The 17,826-nt window shown below is 37.8% G+C and overlaps 2 protein-coding genes across 2 annotated transcripts in view; both read left to right on the forward strand.

Moving 5' to 3' along the window:
• Nucleotides 1-17,826, forward strand: part of LOC109405980 (dendritic arbor reduction protein 1) — a 395,303-nt gene that overhangs the window by 288,996 nt on the left and 88,481 nt on the right. The gene's annotated exons all lie outside the window — the stretch shown is intronic.
• Nucleotides 646-5,387, forward strand: LOC134291271 (uncharacterized). Its single transcript, XM_062858787.1, has 2 exons — nt 646-2,221; nt 2,308-5,387. The coding sequence occupies exon 2, from the start codon at nt 2,316-2,318 to the stop codon at nt 3,450-3,452; it is 1,137 nt and encodes a 378-aa protein (XP_062714771.1). The 5' UTR covers nt 646-2,221; nt 2,308-2,315; the 3' UTR covers nt 3,453-5,387.

The raw sequence follows: 17,826 nt of genomic DNA on the forward strand, positions 1-17,826 counted from the left end.
TCAAACTTGGCCATTTTGTATGAAATAGGACCGGTGGTCTTATTGTTTTGTCCGACACTGTACAAAAATGAGTTTCAAATCCCTTTGAGGCAACAAAACTCACGAACGGACGAACGAACGGTTCGGTTCATATTCGTGTTGGCTGTGTTTATATGTACAAAAAATAGTTGTGTAAAGAATTAGCATAGTTAGTTAAAATTCAAAAAAAAAAAAAAAATAAACAAAAGAAATTAAAAGAAGTGGAGCCTTTTACTTTGAACAGCTCGTTCTCAGGCGCCTGTAAAACGATTTTCATTTTTTTAGAGATCTTTGGCCAAACTTTTCTACTTTTATTTTATACAACAACCATGTTTCAGGTAAACTTCGATTAAGTAGATATTTCAACTTTCAAAATGTCTATAAAATCGAATTTTTCATAAAATCTAAGCAATTTATTTTATTTTCATTTAAATTGTATACTAAAATGTACCAAAACATAAAAATAGCATGAACACTGAGTTTTCGACGAAACGCTCGGAGTTTTTGGCATATATTGGTCATTCTCGTTGAATAACGAATAAATCACTATCTCGCTAATGTGTAGAATTAGCTAAATGAGCGGTTCCATATCATTTCAGCAACGAGTAATTTTCATATATCTTTATTTGGATGAAATCTTGCATACAAGTCTTTGGGGGAGAAAAACGCCGTTTTGCATACTTGGTTCGCCATTTTTAATCTAGCCTTACTTATGAGAAGGGCCTATGAAAAATGCACATGATATCTTCAAAAAATTGTATCTCGAAAACGGTTTGTCCGATCGGTTTGGTGTCTTCGGCGAAGTTTTAGACAATTGTTGGTGCTATATGGAGAAAATATGCACGGTACCAAAATATGTTTGGTTTTTGTGATTTGAACTAAAATATAGATTTTCCCTCAAAAGTGACATGTCAATATTTTTTTTATTATCCTTATGTTATAGCTGACTGAAAATGCTACCTAGTGCACAGTGGGTTGTTCTGGAGAAAAATAGGTTACAATGAAAAAAAAAAATGTTTTAAAAAATTACGGTTTTCAAAAAAAGCTATTAAGTAAAGTCAAAAAAGTTTGTCGCCCTAATTTTATGAAAGTACATCAAATTTGCAAGAAAAAAGTACTTCGGTAACATTTTTCTAAGATGCACCGTTTAGAAGATATTACTAATTTAATATTGATTTTTTTGATAACTTAATAAGTTTTAGCCCTTTTCGGATGTACTCCGTGTTTCTCCAGTTTCAAAAGTATTTTTTCGGAAAGATTGGAAAATTTTGAGTTAAAATGACACTGACAGCTTAAAGATTTGAGTGAAATTCACTACCTTAAAAGTATTTTGAAACAAGTTACAAAATCCCACTATCAAGAACAATGATTTCTTCCAGTGGTTTTTATTGCCTTCTGCTGAAAACGTGCTAATAAGTATTAGATACAGGTAATTAGATACCAGTTAGCTGTACTACGTACAGTTGGTGATTGTAAACATGGTCTTTGTTGGAACTAGTCCACCATGGTCACGCTGGCCCAGGCTTGTAAACATTCGACACTTTTCACTGCCTTCGTTTCGTTGTCGCGGTCGGGTGTCAGCTTGCTTTATTTCATTCGAACGCGACCGCTACCTCTTACACACAACACAAGCGGCAGAACAAAGATCAATAAACAAAAAAGTGGATCAAATCAACGTAGTCTGACACGATGACATTAGTATAATTCCAGCTTTTCGCAAGATTTCAGCCAATTTTGATTAAAATTGGTATAATATTAGTATAATATTAGTCACCTTCCATCAAACTAGACGGCTGCCGACTGATACCTCAATCAACAACCGCCGCACTCTTTATTCATTCCAGGTATATACAATTTACAATCTTCTTCAATAACAATATACCTACGCCAGCAAATCTACCTCGCTCCAACTCTCCAAACTCGTACCTGACGATACCTGAGCGTTCAACTCTACCTATCTTCCAGCAGTCTTTACCCAGCATTCTATGATTTATACCCGTGAGCTGTATAATAATGTCTGACTCGGTTCTGAATTCATCCAGTATCTACTAGGGAAAACCAAACAGTAAATGCAGAAAGGTTGCTAGAAGCATAGTGATTTCATAGTAATTTCAGCTAATAATCCAGTGTTTTTGAACTAGATCCAGTGTTGTTTGATAACATAATAATTGTAAAGGAAAGTGTAACACGTTTTGGTGCAAAGGTAAGTTTTAAATACACATTTTAATTTTATGTGTTGTGATATTTTCGTTCAAAACTAACAATTGGAAAATATTTTCTATGTTACAGATTACAAAATGAGTAAAATCAGATGTATTCGTCCATTCAAAGACATTCAGTGTTCGAAAGAGCTGCGATATCTCACGGATGGTATCATCCAAAAACTGAAGTCAATTGGATTTTCCAAGGTATCCACACTGAACACCAAGGATTTTCGTATTTGTTCGTCTTGCCGAGCTCACCTCACCCAAAACGAAGAACAAAGCGTAGCCGGTGGCTCAAGGATGCCAACTGTTCAGACCATACCTGTTGTACCTGATTCGCAAAGCTATGAAAGTTTGGTCACGATACCATCAGCGTCAACGCTAAGCACAATTCAATCAAATGAAGACTTCACGATGCCTGTAGACGTCGAAATATTCAACCGAGGAATAGCAGCTATTCGTGTTTCGCCTATAGATTTAGGTAAGGTTAAAAATGTTCACTATCCTGAAAAAAAGTGCGCTGAAATCGTCGAAGGTGTACGAAGAAATCTTTTTAAATTAGACGCTAAAACAGAAAAAGCAAACGAGTTTAATGAAGTCATAGAAAATATGAAAATTAAATTTTTAAATTCAGCCACAAGGCAAGAAAAACTATCAATTTTATCATTGTTTCCAAAATCATGGTCAGTACAAAAAATTGTAGACGAATTTAAAACTGGTAGAAATATGGCATCAGATGCAAGAAAGGAAAAAAATAATGTATTAGATTCATCTCAAGGTTCAAGCTCTAGAAAAGCTTTGAGTAATGAAACAAAAGAACTGGTTTTGAATTTTTTTGAGGACGATGATATAAGCCGTGCAATGCCAGGCCAAAGAGATTGTGTTAGCGTAAAGACAGGAAATAAGAGATTAGCTGTTCAGAAAAGATTGTTAATGATGACATTAAGAGAAGCTTTTAATCGCTTTAATGAAGTGTACGTCAATGTAAAAATAGGGTTTTCATCATTTGCAAGCCTCCGGCCAAGGCAATGTAAACTATTGACTATCACAGGAACACATAATGTTTGCGTTTGCACTACGCATGAAAATGTCAATTTAATTCTACATAGCTTAAAAAAATACAATGTCTTGAATGATCTAAAAACATTAACGAATAGATTACTTTGCGAAAATAAGACAACTCATTGCCATCTACGAAGAAGTAAAAACTGCCCAGATACCTCAGTTTAAGAAGACAGTTTATTGAAACAACTGGAATAAAACTTTGTTGAAAAGCTTTCATTCGAACAATGGGTTACCACTGACAGATGTGATTCAGAAACTATTGTAAAGCAAACCGATGACTTTGTTACATTTTTCAGCTCAAAATTAGAAAGTTTGATTCCGCATGATTTTGTAAAAACCGAACAATCCAATTTTTTGAAAACTACAAAACAAAACTTGCAAGACGGTGAATTTTTGGCTATTTGTGACTTTTCTGAAAATTACAGCTTCGTTTTGCAGGATGAAGTTCAATCACACCATTGGAACGTGCAACAGGCCACAATCCATCCTTTCGTAATATATTATACTGAAAATAGGCAAATTAAACATTTTAGCTTCATAATAATTTCAGAAGAACTAAGACATGATTCAGTCGCTGTTAATTTGTTTATTGATAAAATGATGAACTTTTTACAAATTGATCAAAATAAAAACATGAAAAAAAATTATTTTATGTCAGATGGTGCTGCTTCACAGTATAAAAACCGAAAAAACTTTTCTAGCCTTTGTAAGTTTAAGTCAAAGTATGGTATTGACGCTGAATGGCATTTCTTCGCAACATCGCACGGAAAAGGTCCATGCGATGCTATTGGAGGTACGATAAAACGCATGGCTACCAGAGCAAGTTTAGCCAAAGAACGCGAACACCCGATAAAGACTGCAAGAGAGTTGTTTAATTGGGCAAACAAACGAAAAGAAGAAGAACTTACAAAGTTGTCATTTTGTTATTCTACTACAGAAGAATACGAAAATATGTCTTTGCAGCTAAATAATCAATATAATAATGCAAAAACAATTCAAGGAACTCAAAAATTCCACTCATTTCTTCCTCTATCAGAAAATACAATAAAGGCAAAGCTTTATTCAAACTGCCCTGACAATGATGCCAAAATATTCGATATTGTTAAGAAAGTTGTGTAAACAATAATTTGATAAAAATACAGGAATAAAAATAAACTGATGTACAAAGTATAATGTTATTTTTTATTGCGCACAAATACCACCCCTGAAAAATAAGCCTTATTCGCTCTTTTGAATCTTGCTAATTGAGGAGCTTGCGATATGCAAAAGTTGAATGCACATTTTCAACACAATACACCAAAAACCACTGGAAGAAATCATTGTTCCTGATAGTGGGATTTTGTAACTTGTTTTTCAAAATACTTTTAAGGCAGAGAATTTCACTCAAATCTTTAAGCTGTCAGTGTCATTTTAACTCAAAATTTTCCAATCTTTCCGAAAAAAATACTTTTGAAACTGGAGAAACACGGAGTACATTCGAAAAGGGCCAAAACTTATTAAGTTATCAAAAAAATCAATATTAAATTAGTAATATCTTCTAAACGGTGCATCTTAGAAAAATGTTACCGAAGTACTTTTTTCTTGCAAATTTGATGTACTTTCATAAAATTAGGGCGACAAACTTTTTTGACTTTACTTAATAGCTTTTTTTGAAAACCGTAATTTTTTAAAACATTTTTTTTTTCATTGTAACCTATTTTTCTCCAGAACAACCCACTGTGCACTAGGTAGCATTTTCAGTCAGCTATAACATAAGGATAATAAAAAAAATATTGACATGTCACTTTTGAGGGAAAAACTATATTTTAGTTCAAATCACAAAAACCAAACATATTTTTTTACCGTGCATATTTTCTCCATATAGCACCAACAATTGTCTAAAACTTCGCCGAAGACACCAAACCGAACGGACAAACCGTTTTCGAGATACAATTTTTTGAAGATATCATGTGCATTTTTCATAGGCCCTCTCATAAGTAAGGCTAGATTAAAAATGGCGAACCAAGTATGCAAAACGGCGTTTTTGTTCCCCAAAAACTTGTATGCAAGGTTCCATGCAAATCAAAAAATACAAAAAATAAAAACTGGAAAAATTTCCCACTTGTTCGTGGAATCGCTCAAATGTTAAAATGCACTTTAATAAAAACAAAAAAAAAACTATCTCGCTGGCTTGTTGCGATCGAAATCTTTTGTCTTCAAACATATGTATGGATGATTTAACCGCCAATATTTTAAACATAAATTTCCCAAAAAAAAAAAAAAGTTTAGAAATTCATTCATGGATTCCTTCGAAAATGTTACACTCCTTTACGAATTACTTCTGAAATTAATACAGGGATCCCATCAGGAATTTCTTGAAGGGGTTCCCTTGGAATTTAAGAGATTCGTGGCAAGCGCTTGGTAGTGGTTAATTACTAGATGTGCTGAATTTGCCGAACGATCAGTCTGTACGAGTAGTGCAGGTTTGTACTGTTATCTGCTCGGTCGCCTTGTGTTGAAATTCTACGGTGTTAAATAAAAGTAACTTAAACCAGAATTTTCAACTTTATTACGACGGTATCCGCAAAAAACTTCCCAAATAAAATTATCATGTGACAGACTATTTCAGAAAATCTTCCATGTTCCTCCAGAAGTGTCATGAAGAATTCTTTTACAAAATCTGGCATGAATTGCAGCACAATTCCTACAAGATTTTTCACAAACCATTTCGGAGGTTATGAGAAAGTCGCCCAGGGATTACTCCAGAAATTCCTCTGGATATTTATTCAGAAATTTCTCTAGACATTCGTTTGGAGAATGTTTTAGAGATTCCTTTAGAAAATCTACCAAAAATGTCTTCAGACATTCTTCTAATAAATTGTTATAAAAAAAAACTTTGGGTAATTTGACTAAAAATTCGGATTTTTCTAAAAAAAAACGTCCATGGATTCATTTTGAAATATTTTTTAGACATTTGTTTTCCTCCTACACTACAAATTTTACACAGAATTCTTCCAAAGCATCTTGCATGATTTACTTCTGAAATTCCTTCATTTTTTCCAAAAAAATATCCATGAATTTCAGAAATTCCTCCAGGAAATTTTTCAAAATTTCATTTAGAGATTCCTTCAGAAATTTCTTCAGAAAGTTTCTTCGAAAATTTGTGCTGGTTTAACTTTGGAAATTCTTTCAAGCATTTCACCAGAATTTCCCCAGCAACTTCCAAATTTTCCAGAAATTCCACCAGGGATTCCTCCAGAAGCTTCACAATGTATGTCAAAAAATCTTCAAGGGTTTCTTTTAAAAACATGTATGAACCATTCGGGCCCCCATTTTCTATGGCTTTTATTATAAATTCGACTAATAATTTCTCCCAAAATATCCCCAAATTTTCTTCCAGAGATTTCTTTACAAATTGCTGAAAAAAAAACTTCTACGGATTTTTCGATATTTCTTTCATGGACCCTTGCTGGAATCCATCAAAGGATTCATTTAAAAAAAATCAGAAGTTCCTGAAAAAATCTCCCAGGGATTCTTAAAGAAATTCTTTGAGGGACGCCTTTGAAAATTCCTCATTAATAAATTTTAAAAAGTTATCCAGGAATTCCTGAAAAAAAAACAATCAGAAATCTTTTCACAAAATCTTTCCGGGGTTCCTTAAGACTTTGAAATGTCCTCCAGAAATTTCTCCAAGAACTTCTTTAGAAAGTCTTTCACGGATACCTTCCGAAAATTTCTTTCAAAAATTCTTGCATAGATTGTCCCATAAATTCATTTACGAATTTCTTCATTTTTTTTCTTGTAGGAATCAAAAATTTTTTAAGCGCTCATATAGAAAACCTTTCATGAACTACTCCATGGATTTTTGTTTTAGAAAATTATTCATGGATACATTAAGAATTCGAAACTCAGAACCCCTTAAAAAAATTTCTCAAAAGCTGTCCAAAGAATTTTCTCCAAAATAAATTCTACAAGAGATTATTAAGGAAATTCCCAAGTTTTCTTCACATTCCTTCAGATATTATTTCAAGATACTAATATTTCAGAAATATCTAAAAGGATTTCTTAAAAAGGTCTCAGAGAATCCTCCTAGAGGTCCTTCAGAAATTTTTTTTCAGAGTCTTTCAGAAATTCTTATTATGATTCTTGCGGAAATCTGGAAGAGGTTATTGCAGAGAATTTGGTCAGAAATTCACACACAGATTTCATCAGGAATTCCGCCGGGTATCCTATGAATTTTCTCAGAAATTCCTCCAGGATTACTACCAAGCGTACCCCTAGAAATTTCTCTATGGAATTAATTTTAAAATGTTTAGGATTTTTATTTGGGATTTCTCCAGGATTTATTTTAATATCTCAAGTTGTTTTGTATGGTGGTGTACCAGGGGTTTCCATATGTTTCTTCCGATATTCCTTCAAGATTTTTTTTCTAGAAAATCCACCTATTTGTATAATGGGTGCACCCATTGGTGTTTTATTTTTCAATACAATGCTCTAGTCTCTGGTTTCCTCGGTATGCATCCTAGAGGGTTGAAGTCTTCCACAAACTTCTTTGAATTGGTTGTTACTACACGAAATAGGAATTATGATACTGAATGGCATAGAGGTATATTTTATCATTTTTGCATGTAGAAATTATAAGAAACTGTAATCGCTATATGATGGATCGTTTTTGTGCTGGTCACTGTATTCACACATTTCACACATTTAACAAAAGTCCCTGAATAATATAACTAATTGAACTCTCATTATTCTACGTCAGTTATAGAGTAGGGGGATTGTATAAAAATAAGACGTAAAAAACACAATCCTTAAGTTTGAATATTGGCCAAATTTAAACTATCACGTGTAATTATGATTTATTTATTTCGTCAAACATAACGTAGGCTTCATTTTTACTCATAGCTATATTCTATTGTTTCTCAAAGAATCATTTTTTTTATATATTTGTTTGAGATATGGTTATATTAATAGATACGTAGTGCTGCTTCTAGAGATTCATCATTCGATTTAGAGGACCAAATTTCGCATGATATGTTCTATGATTGTTTAGAGCAAATAGATAACGACCTTTCAATAGTCTAACAGGAGTAGAGAAATTGATGCGAGTGGCCATGCACAATTTGGAATTGTGACCACAGATGGCAACTCTGATTGAACTTAGATAACGGAAAACTGACAGTTTTTATTTTCTTTGATGACGTAATTCAAATTTTCCAAAGGTTTGATCAAAACGATGTTAAAGTCCATATAAATTTGATCAACGTGAAAGGACAATAGAGTGCCATCACGTCTATGTTCAAAGTGAATGTTTACATTACCTCAGAAACATGACTCTAATGTATTAACTCGCTGGAAATGCAACAATATACCAAAGTTAATATTTTTGCTGTTTTTTTTTATCTGTATTAACGAGACTTTTAGCCCTAGGCTAGTTCATCTCGGGACCCACGCTTAACTTCCCTTCCGAAGGAAGAACTTACATTTTGCGAGTTTGTCGGGAGTGGGATTCGATCCCAGGTCCTCGGCGTGATAGTCAAATGTTCTAACCATCACACCAGGTCCGCTCCACTTTTATGCTGTTGTTGAAGAAAGGAGAACTGGTATTTAAGTACACTAATAAGTAATGCTTCTTGGAACTATCATTACCACTGGAGAAATCAACTGGAAAAGTAGCCCAGGATTCACTAAATGAACCTCTGCAGAAGTCATTTATGGAATTTCGTAAAAAATCGTAAAAGAATATTTCAAAAGAATCCCAGGAACAATCTTTGAAAAAACCTTGGGATGAATCCTTAAAGTGGACTGAACAAAATCCAGAAGAAATACCTGACTGAAACCCGGAGGAATCCTGGAAGAAATACTACGAAAATCTCTGGAATACTACGGGACGGAATCCGGAAAGAATCCCAGCAGAAATTCCAAAAAGTATCATGAGAGGACTCCCGAGAGGAATCCCAGATGAAATGCCGAAAGATATCCATGGAAGATTCCCGGAAGGGATCCTTAAAGGAAACTCAGGAGATTTGATGAAAGAATCGCCGGAGGAATTGGTAGCAGAAAACCAGAAAAAATGCTGGAGGAATTCCTGATAGAGTCTCAGTAGAAAAACCTTAACGAACCTTAGAAATGATCAATGGAGAAATGCCGGAAAGCATCCCGAAAGAAACCGGAACTACCGGGAAAATCACTGAAGTATTCCCGGGCAAACGAGTGTAGAATTAGCATCTAAGTTAAAATACACAAAAATAAAAACTAAAAAAAAAATCCCGGGCAAAATGCTGCAAGAAATCCCTGAAAGAATCTCGGGAGAAATAAACATCTTTTTTAGACATTTGAGTCTTATGCACATGAACGATTTTATTGAAGACGCCATTTTCATGGCTCATCAGTCTATTTTTCAACCTTGTACTGGATTGGGTTTTTTGTTTTTAATAATCACTCCGGGATATAATTTCCCAAGTGGAAAGTGATCTACTAGTCAAAATAAGTGAGCTGTACAAAAATGAGCAATTTAGGTTAATATTTAGGGGTGGCGCAAAGGGTTTAAGTGAATTTTTTTCTAGAGCAACCCTTCAAAAAACATTTCAAATTTAATTTTCAAACAGAATTTTTCTAGACTAAATCAGTGATTCTAGTACCCATTTGGACCAAATTTGTGCTCAAAATTGTGATATCTCCACTGATTTTCGAAATATTTGAAAAAATTTCATATTTTGATATCTGGGTAATTCTCGCTGAGACCGGCCCACTATTTACACCTTGTCTTCAAAAATGTTTAAGGTGCCGATTTTCTGAAAGCCCTCACCTAAAAAGTAAGAAAAATGCATTTGGTTACTCAAATTGATGGACCCCCCGTTAGTTAGAGCCACAACAATTTTTGCTGACCCCTCGATTTTGGTCAAATGGTGGCTCACTTAAACCGTTATAACTCGAAAGTTTCTCCAACAACCACCTCAAAACGAATTGTTGTTGAAAAGAGGAAAGATAGAGCTACTATTTACAATAATAAAAAGTTGGGTCGGCCATATTGATTTTGGCCGCCATCTTGGATTTTTATACCAAAACATTGTTTTCACCATGAGGGCAACCACTGAATTTCAAAATTTTTGCATCAATTGAAAGCTGGGACATTTATACATAACATATCAAAAAATTAGAGATGTCTTTTTCTTCTTTCAAAAATTATCTGCAGTTTTGTAAATTAAGCCACGTTTTCTCCATACATTTCCATGCGCACCGGCAACGACATGCAACAGCATCCGAGTTTACGCCTGCATGTAGGCGCGTGCCACAAAATTTGGCCAAATCGGAGCTTCCCAATTTTCTATTATTGTAAATAGTAGCTCTATCTTTCCTCTTTTCAACAACAATTCGTTTTGAGGTGGTTGTTGGAGAAACTTTCGAGTTATAACGGTTTAAGTGAGCCACCATTTGACCAAAATCGAGGGGTCTGCAAAAATTGTTGTGGCTCTAACTAACGGGGGGTCCATCAATTTGAGTAACCAAATGCATTTTTCTTACTTTTTAGGTGAGAGCTTTCAGAAAATCGGCACCTTACACATTTTTGAAGACAAGGTGTAAATAGTGGGCCGGTCTCAGCGAGAATTACCCATCTAGCCCAGAAAATAACTAAATACGGCATGTTTTTTTCAAATATCTCAGAAACCAGTAGAGATATCGCAAAAAAAAAAAAACACAAAAACTGCAATCTTCCGCTGGGCTGCGATATTATCTAAATCAATTCATCTACTGAAAAAAAAATCTAACTAGAGATGCTTTGAATTGATGACTTATAAGGTATGCACACAGCAAAATCTAGCCATAGAATATCAAGCAGTAATAATGCATTCTAACTTATTCCCAAATCAAAAACAATTCATCGTAAAAAAAAGCATTATACTACTTTATATTAACATTAAGACCAAGTTTATTTGAAGTATTATATCCGTCGTCTCGAGCTTTGCGCTAAAGCCCTTCCGTAAAGTTTTTCACAGTACCTTCGATCGCTAGTCAAGAAGTTTTTGCCATTTTTTTGCCGGAATCATTTTTATTTTTTGATTAAAGATCCCTTTCTTGACATTTTTTGAAGGTTCCAAAAGGTACGGTTACTCCATATTTATCTTTGAATTGGTGTGATTTTTAGATATATGGGATATTATGTTTTTTTCGGTACAATTGTCACATAGTTTTCTGCATACAAATGCAAGGATTCTCCTCCATAAGCAGGACACTTTCTCGGCCATTTTTCACAATATTCCTTGTAGTGAAAAAGATGATTTGTTGCACATGTATTTTTAAAAGCTCGGTTTTTCAAAACACAATTTCATATTGTTGACCAAACTATGTATTTTATGCTGAACTTCGATAATTTCTTGGTCTTCAATTAACCAGCAACCTTTCCACGTTCTAATGATGTATAGAACTGAATACTTGAAAGCTAACTAAAGTGTGCTGGGACGTTTGTTTTATCTTACATTGTCAGCTTTTCAGTACTTTTGTGCAAAAAAATTCAAAAACTTCTTGTTCTTTTGACTCTATTTCAAAAACAATGACAATATATCATCCGAAGTAAACATTTTTAAATTTCTTACACAATAAGCTTTTATTTGCTCCATAGGTTGTGACGATTTGTTGAAAACTGCAAAATTTCTATCCAAAATGCGGTGGCTAGATTTTGCTGTGTGCATATCTTATCCGTACACAATTCCTCGGAAAAAATCGACATCAAATTTTATACCCTTCTCAAGATTAACCCTAAAAGGGATACCTTCATGGCCTCAATTTCGTCACCTCGCTGAGTGTGTTCCATCAAAGACGAGCTCTGAAAGGCACCCTTTTAGGGTTAAAAACAAAACAAAAAACCTTGGCCATATGTAAGTTTTGTGGCAATATTTGTCCTACCTAATGCAAATCCTGAAGTAACAATGATTTTGGAATCATTGTTGATGATGATGATGATGATGATGATGATGATGATAATGAGTTGACTTATATTAAATGATATGGTAAGCCATTTTATTATTTACGAATATTCTCTTGGGGAATTGGCAGAAATAAAGTTGAAAACTAGTTATTTTCAATTCTATTAGTTGTTGATAACTGACATTGAAGAAGATTACAAGTGGAAGTAAAAAAAAGGGTGCCTGTACCAATTATGGCACTACCTCAGGAAAACTATTTGTACAAAAATAAAAAGAAGGCCAACGAATGTCATCAATATGTTAAAAAATAGTTTAGTTCCCATATTTTACGGGAAAAATACATTGGCTTTATTTGGTGAAATTCCCTACAGAGCCAATTTGAGTATCCAAAGAGGCTCTGCAGTGTAAATTGAAGATTTTCTAGGGGTGGCTCATCCAATTCTAGGGGGGTCTAAGCCCCCTCTAGCCCCCCCTTATTCACGCCAATAGAAAAATATAAAGGCGGAGCCGATACTATTTTTAGTATTTATTACAGCGTGTGCCAATGATAGGTACCCTGTACCAGTTATGGTTACATTTTTTTAACTTCGGTTCCTCTTCGCACTATTTACATGCATTCCTTATGGGATTAGCCATAATTGGTACACTATGGCGAAAAAGGGTGCAAGGAAGTCGAAATTATGAGGAAAATGATTTATTTCTACCATAATTTGAGCAAAATGTGGAGTTTCAATGAGTGCAACCATCTTTTGTGAACTTGATCTGTTGTTCACAAAATTTGTGTTGTTTATTTACATCGTTAAAGGGTGAAAATCAACTATGGCGAATAATTGGTACTATAACCATAATTGGGGCACTTGCCCTACACGTATCTGTCAAAGGATAAGCATAAAAGGGCGGAAATAAATGGTACAAAACTGATTACACTCATTAGAAGAGTGTATTCTGCTTAGAGGGTTCAAAAAGTCAGTGCAAGACTAAAACATTTGTTTGTATTTTAATCGTTGAAAAGACGACTAGCTGTTTCGTAATGAGCAATTCTATTTGTCGCTGAGTGTTATTGCAAATCATCCATTTATTAATTGAATTTGATGAATATAATTCAGCATTTACATGAAATTTCATTATGTAAAACCAAATTGTACAAATTGAAAAAAAAAATTAAGACTCTTCACGGCACGTGCGCAAATACACCTACACAGCTATCCCAAGTGGCATGCTTGACTCAATTTTCCATGGAAAGTGTATCATCTTCTCAGGAATAACAAGTCCTCGCTAGAAGGTTCCCTTTGAAGATTTTCCCAAATTTTGCGCTTCCTCACTACCTATGCCTGAACACACCTCACGCCGCGCCAGGAGTGAACTTCCTACTACACACGCCACACCCTGGCTGGCAACGCTGCCATTTTCCAAACATGCGCACCACGTGAAACTCACCAATCCACCCGGAAAGCCTCACCCTTTCCAAGTCCATGTCCACACCGTATCTCCCAGGGCGTACGACGGTCCCAAGCGTAAAAATTTATGAATGAAATGACGTCAAACGGATGTTTCATTCATGGTTTTGCCATCACTCCCCGGCCTAGCCGACCGGTCACCATCGCTACCACCACCCCAACAGAGAGCACAAAAATCAATAATTTCATTCATAAAATTCCTCGTGTCTCACCACAACCTCATCCCCACCGCTACCGACGTTCCCCACCTCCCAGGATCCGTTCCAGGCTCAGCTCCAGCTCCAATTTTGGCTCTCTTCGCCATCCCGGACACTGTCAGCTGCTGCTTCTGCAACAAGCCGGCCGGCCGCTTGCCTATCCGGCCGGTACACACTTGCTCTTGACGGGAAGCAGCTCTCTTGGTATGTATATGCCGCAGAAGACCTTGGACTGGGACTTATCGATTTTTCGCCGTAGTCGTCGTCGTCCCCGCATGAATGTTTTCTACACGGCTGAATCAATACACACGGATGCGGGTGACCGCCCGGGTGGGGTTGGGTGGGAAAATTGCACCAGAACCAGTGCCGGCCGCGTACAGTAATGCAAAGAGCGATTACAGGAACAGGAGGCATCACGGGAGGGAGTATGAGTGACCGGAAAGTTCCAATCACCGTCGACGGCGATCGGACCGCTTACGTCAATGGTTTATGATTAGCTTGGCTATACAGAGCGTAAATCAATTGCCGGGAACGCGTCACTTTTGAGAGGGCTTATCAAATTGTGCGATTGGGTACCTTACTGACGTAAGTGCGCTAGGTGGAACGTGCAAGTGCTGGGCATAAACCGGCATGCCGGAATTAACTTCTTATTGTGGCCGCTTTGCTGGTGGGATCAGCTTTCCATAATTGATTTCGCCTGGCGCGGGTTTTGCCACCATTATTGGAGGCAGAGCAACTAACTGTTGCGCGTTCTAACGAGGGATGGTATTTTTGAACCATCATTTCGAAGAAAACAGTATTTTCTAAAATCTTTCATTGGTAGAAGCTTTCGAGAGTAGGCAATTCGTTTCGTAGAACTTGAGTACGGTGGCGAAGGTGGTTGACACATATATGATTGCTTGTTCACCATGATGGATTCCTAGAAACGGACGTGTTGTGTAGGAAGAAGCATTTAAATGCCATATTATTTCCAGAAAAAAAGCACCACAAATAAACTTTGTAGCATACCGATACTTAGCCTAGCGATTTTTAAATTTTCAGGTTATTTTTTTTTTTTGCTCAAAAACAAATTGTGAATTTGTGAACCGTACTCCCTGAATTTATCTACGCAGAATTTTAGGGGAAGGGCGGACTCTAGCCAAAGTCTACGGTCCAAATTAAGAAAATGTCAAGTTGACAAATGTCAACGAGGGGAATGGAATGGTAAGAAATGGCAATGTCATCCACAATACAGACAAATTGGCCGGATTTCATGAAAATCATTAATCGAGAGTTGAGCCAGACTCGTCGCATAACACCTTCCAGAGCAATATTGAACAACAGGCATGAGAGTCGATCACCTTGTTATAGCGCTCCATTTTCCAATGCGCTTTGCAGTCGATACTATCGTAGGCCGCTATGCAGTCGTTTTGGAGGATTTAATGCACGATGAAGATCTGTGTCGTGCGACCATCGGCGAAGCCAGTTTGCATGCCAGTTTGATAACTTTCTCACAAACTCATTAACTTTTGATTAATGAAAACGGAAGATGATCTGAGGTAGCACTTTGTAGGTGAATTTCAGAATTGTGATCGCTTGGAAGTTCTCACACTCCACCATATCACTCCCCATTGTAGATGGGGCAAATGACCCTTTCCTCCCACTACTCCGGTAGCTGTTTGGTTTCACAAATCAGAACTTTTAGCCGGTGCAGGTAGGCGGTCATCTTTGCCGAGCCCATCTTGATCCTATCGATCTGACTTATTGCTCTTCAAGCTGCTGGATCCTACTTACCTTACCGATCAGGCTAAGGCCGGGTGGCCTCTGCTGTACATAGTAGCCGTTTCCATTCCTCTCGGTCCATGGCTGTTTGTCTCCAGTTCCGCACTCTGTGTAGGGTCCGCAGATCTTCCTCCACTTGTTCGACCCACCTAGCTCGCTGCGCACCACGTCTTCTTGTATCGGTCGGATGACTCTCGACTTCTCGAGAACCGTTTTAGTCGGGTTTCTATCCGACATCCTGATGACGTGACCCGTCCACCGTAGCCTCCCGATTTTCGCGGTGTAGACGATGGTTTTTTCTCTCAGCAGCTGATGCAGCTCGTGGGTCATTCGCCTTCTCCAAGTCCCGTCTTCCATCTGCACTCCGCCGTAGATGGTACGCAGCACCTTCCGTTCGAAAACCCCAAGGGCGCGTTGGTCCTCCGCACGTAGGGTATATGCTTAGTGTCCATAGAGGACTACCGGTCTAATCAGCGTTTTGTAGATAGTTAACTTCGTGTGACGGCAAACTTTGTTAGATCGTAGAGTTCTGAGGAGTCCAAAGTAAGCTCGTTTTTTCGCCACAATGCGTCTCTGAATTTCTCTGCTGGTGTCGTTGTCGGCGGTCACTAGTGAGCCCAAGTAAACGAATTCTTCAACCGCCTCGATTTCATCACCGTCGATATAAATTCGGGGTGGCAGGCGCGGTGATTCCTCCCTGGAGCCCTTTGCCATCATGTACTTTGTCTTCGACACATCAATGACTAATCTGATTCGCCTGGCTTCACTCTTTAGTCGGATGTACGTTTCCGCCATCGTCTCAAATTTACGAGCAATAGTATCAATATCATCGGCGAAACCAAGCAGCTGAACAGATTTCGTGAAAATCGTCCCACTCGTGTTTATCTCCGCTCTCCTTATTACACCCTCTAAAGCAATGTTGAACAGCAAGCACGAAAGACCATCATCTTGCCGTAATCCTCTGCGAGATTCGAAGGGACTCGAGAGTGTCCCTGATACTCGAACTACGCACATCACTCGATCCATCGTCGCCTTGATCAATCGTATCAGTTTATCCGGGAATCTGTATTCGTGCATAATCTGCCATAGCTGGTCTCGATCGATTGTATCATACGCCGATTTGAAATCGATTAACAAGTGATGTGTGGACACGTTGTATTCGCGGTATTTCTGCAACACCTGGCGGATGGCGAACATCTGGTCCGTTGTAGCGCGTTCACCCATAAATCCAGCCTGATATTGCCCCACGAACTCTCTCGCAATCGGTGATAGACGGCGGCATAAAATTTGAGGGAGTATCTTGTAGGCGGCACTCAGTAGTGTGATCGCGCGATAGTTCCCGCAATTCAACTTGTCGCCCTTTTTGTAGATGGGACACACGATACCTTCCATCCATTCCTACGGTAATACTTCCTCCTCCCAAATCTTGGTAATGATCTAGTGTAGTGCTTTCACCAGTGCTTCTCCACCGTATTTTAGTAACTCGCTTGAAAGTTGATCTGCCCCAGCGGCTTTGTTGTTTTTCAACCGGCCAACCACCTCCTCAATCTCTTGGAGGTTAGGGGCTGGAAATCTTTCATCCTGCGCACGTACTCCTAGATCTATTACCACGCCACCTACGGTACTTGCTACGTCGCCATTGAGATGCTCATCGTAATGCTACCGCCACCTCCCGACCACCTCACGCTCGCTCGTGGCACAAAGCCTCTGCGCGAGCGGTTCAGCTTCTCGTAGAACTTTCGTGTGTCCTTAGCGGTACAGCTCTTCCATCGCTTCGCGATCTCGTTCTTCCTGCTGGTTCTTCTTCCTCCGGAAGACAGAGTTCTACCTGTTCCGCGCCTGTCTGTAATGTGCCTCATCCGCTCTCGTACGGTGTTGCAGCATTCTCGTCAACACAACATTCTTCTTGTTTTCCACCTGTTCACATTCGCCGTCGTACTAGTCGTTTCTGTGATTCGAAGTTGCGAAGTCTCTGCTGTAGCCGAGGTATTACCAATGGCGGATCAGATGTCCCTCCAGCCATCTTCAAATGTAGCTGCGCCAAGCTGCTCTTCATTTGGTAGGGCCACTGCTAGCTGCTGTGCGTAGTCTTGAGCCCCGCGAGACGCTTCAAAGTTTACGCATCGCTGGCCGTTATCATTCGATACGGCGTGCAGGCTGTTTCGCCTGATTACCGGTCTGTACATACATTTCCTCCCTTCCTACCAGCGCGTTCATGTCG

Source organism: Aedes albopictus, chromosome 3 (assembly GCF_035046485.1).
Source record: "Aedes albopictus strain Foshan chromosome 3, AalbF5, whole genome shotgun sequence".
NCBI lineage: Eukaryota > Metazoa > Arthropoda > Insecta > Diptera > Culicidae > Aedes > Aedes albopictus.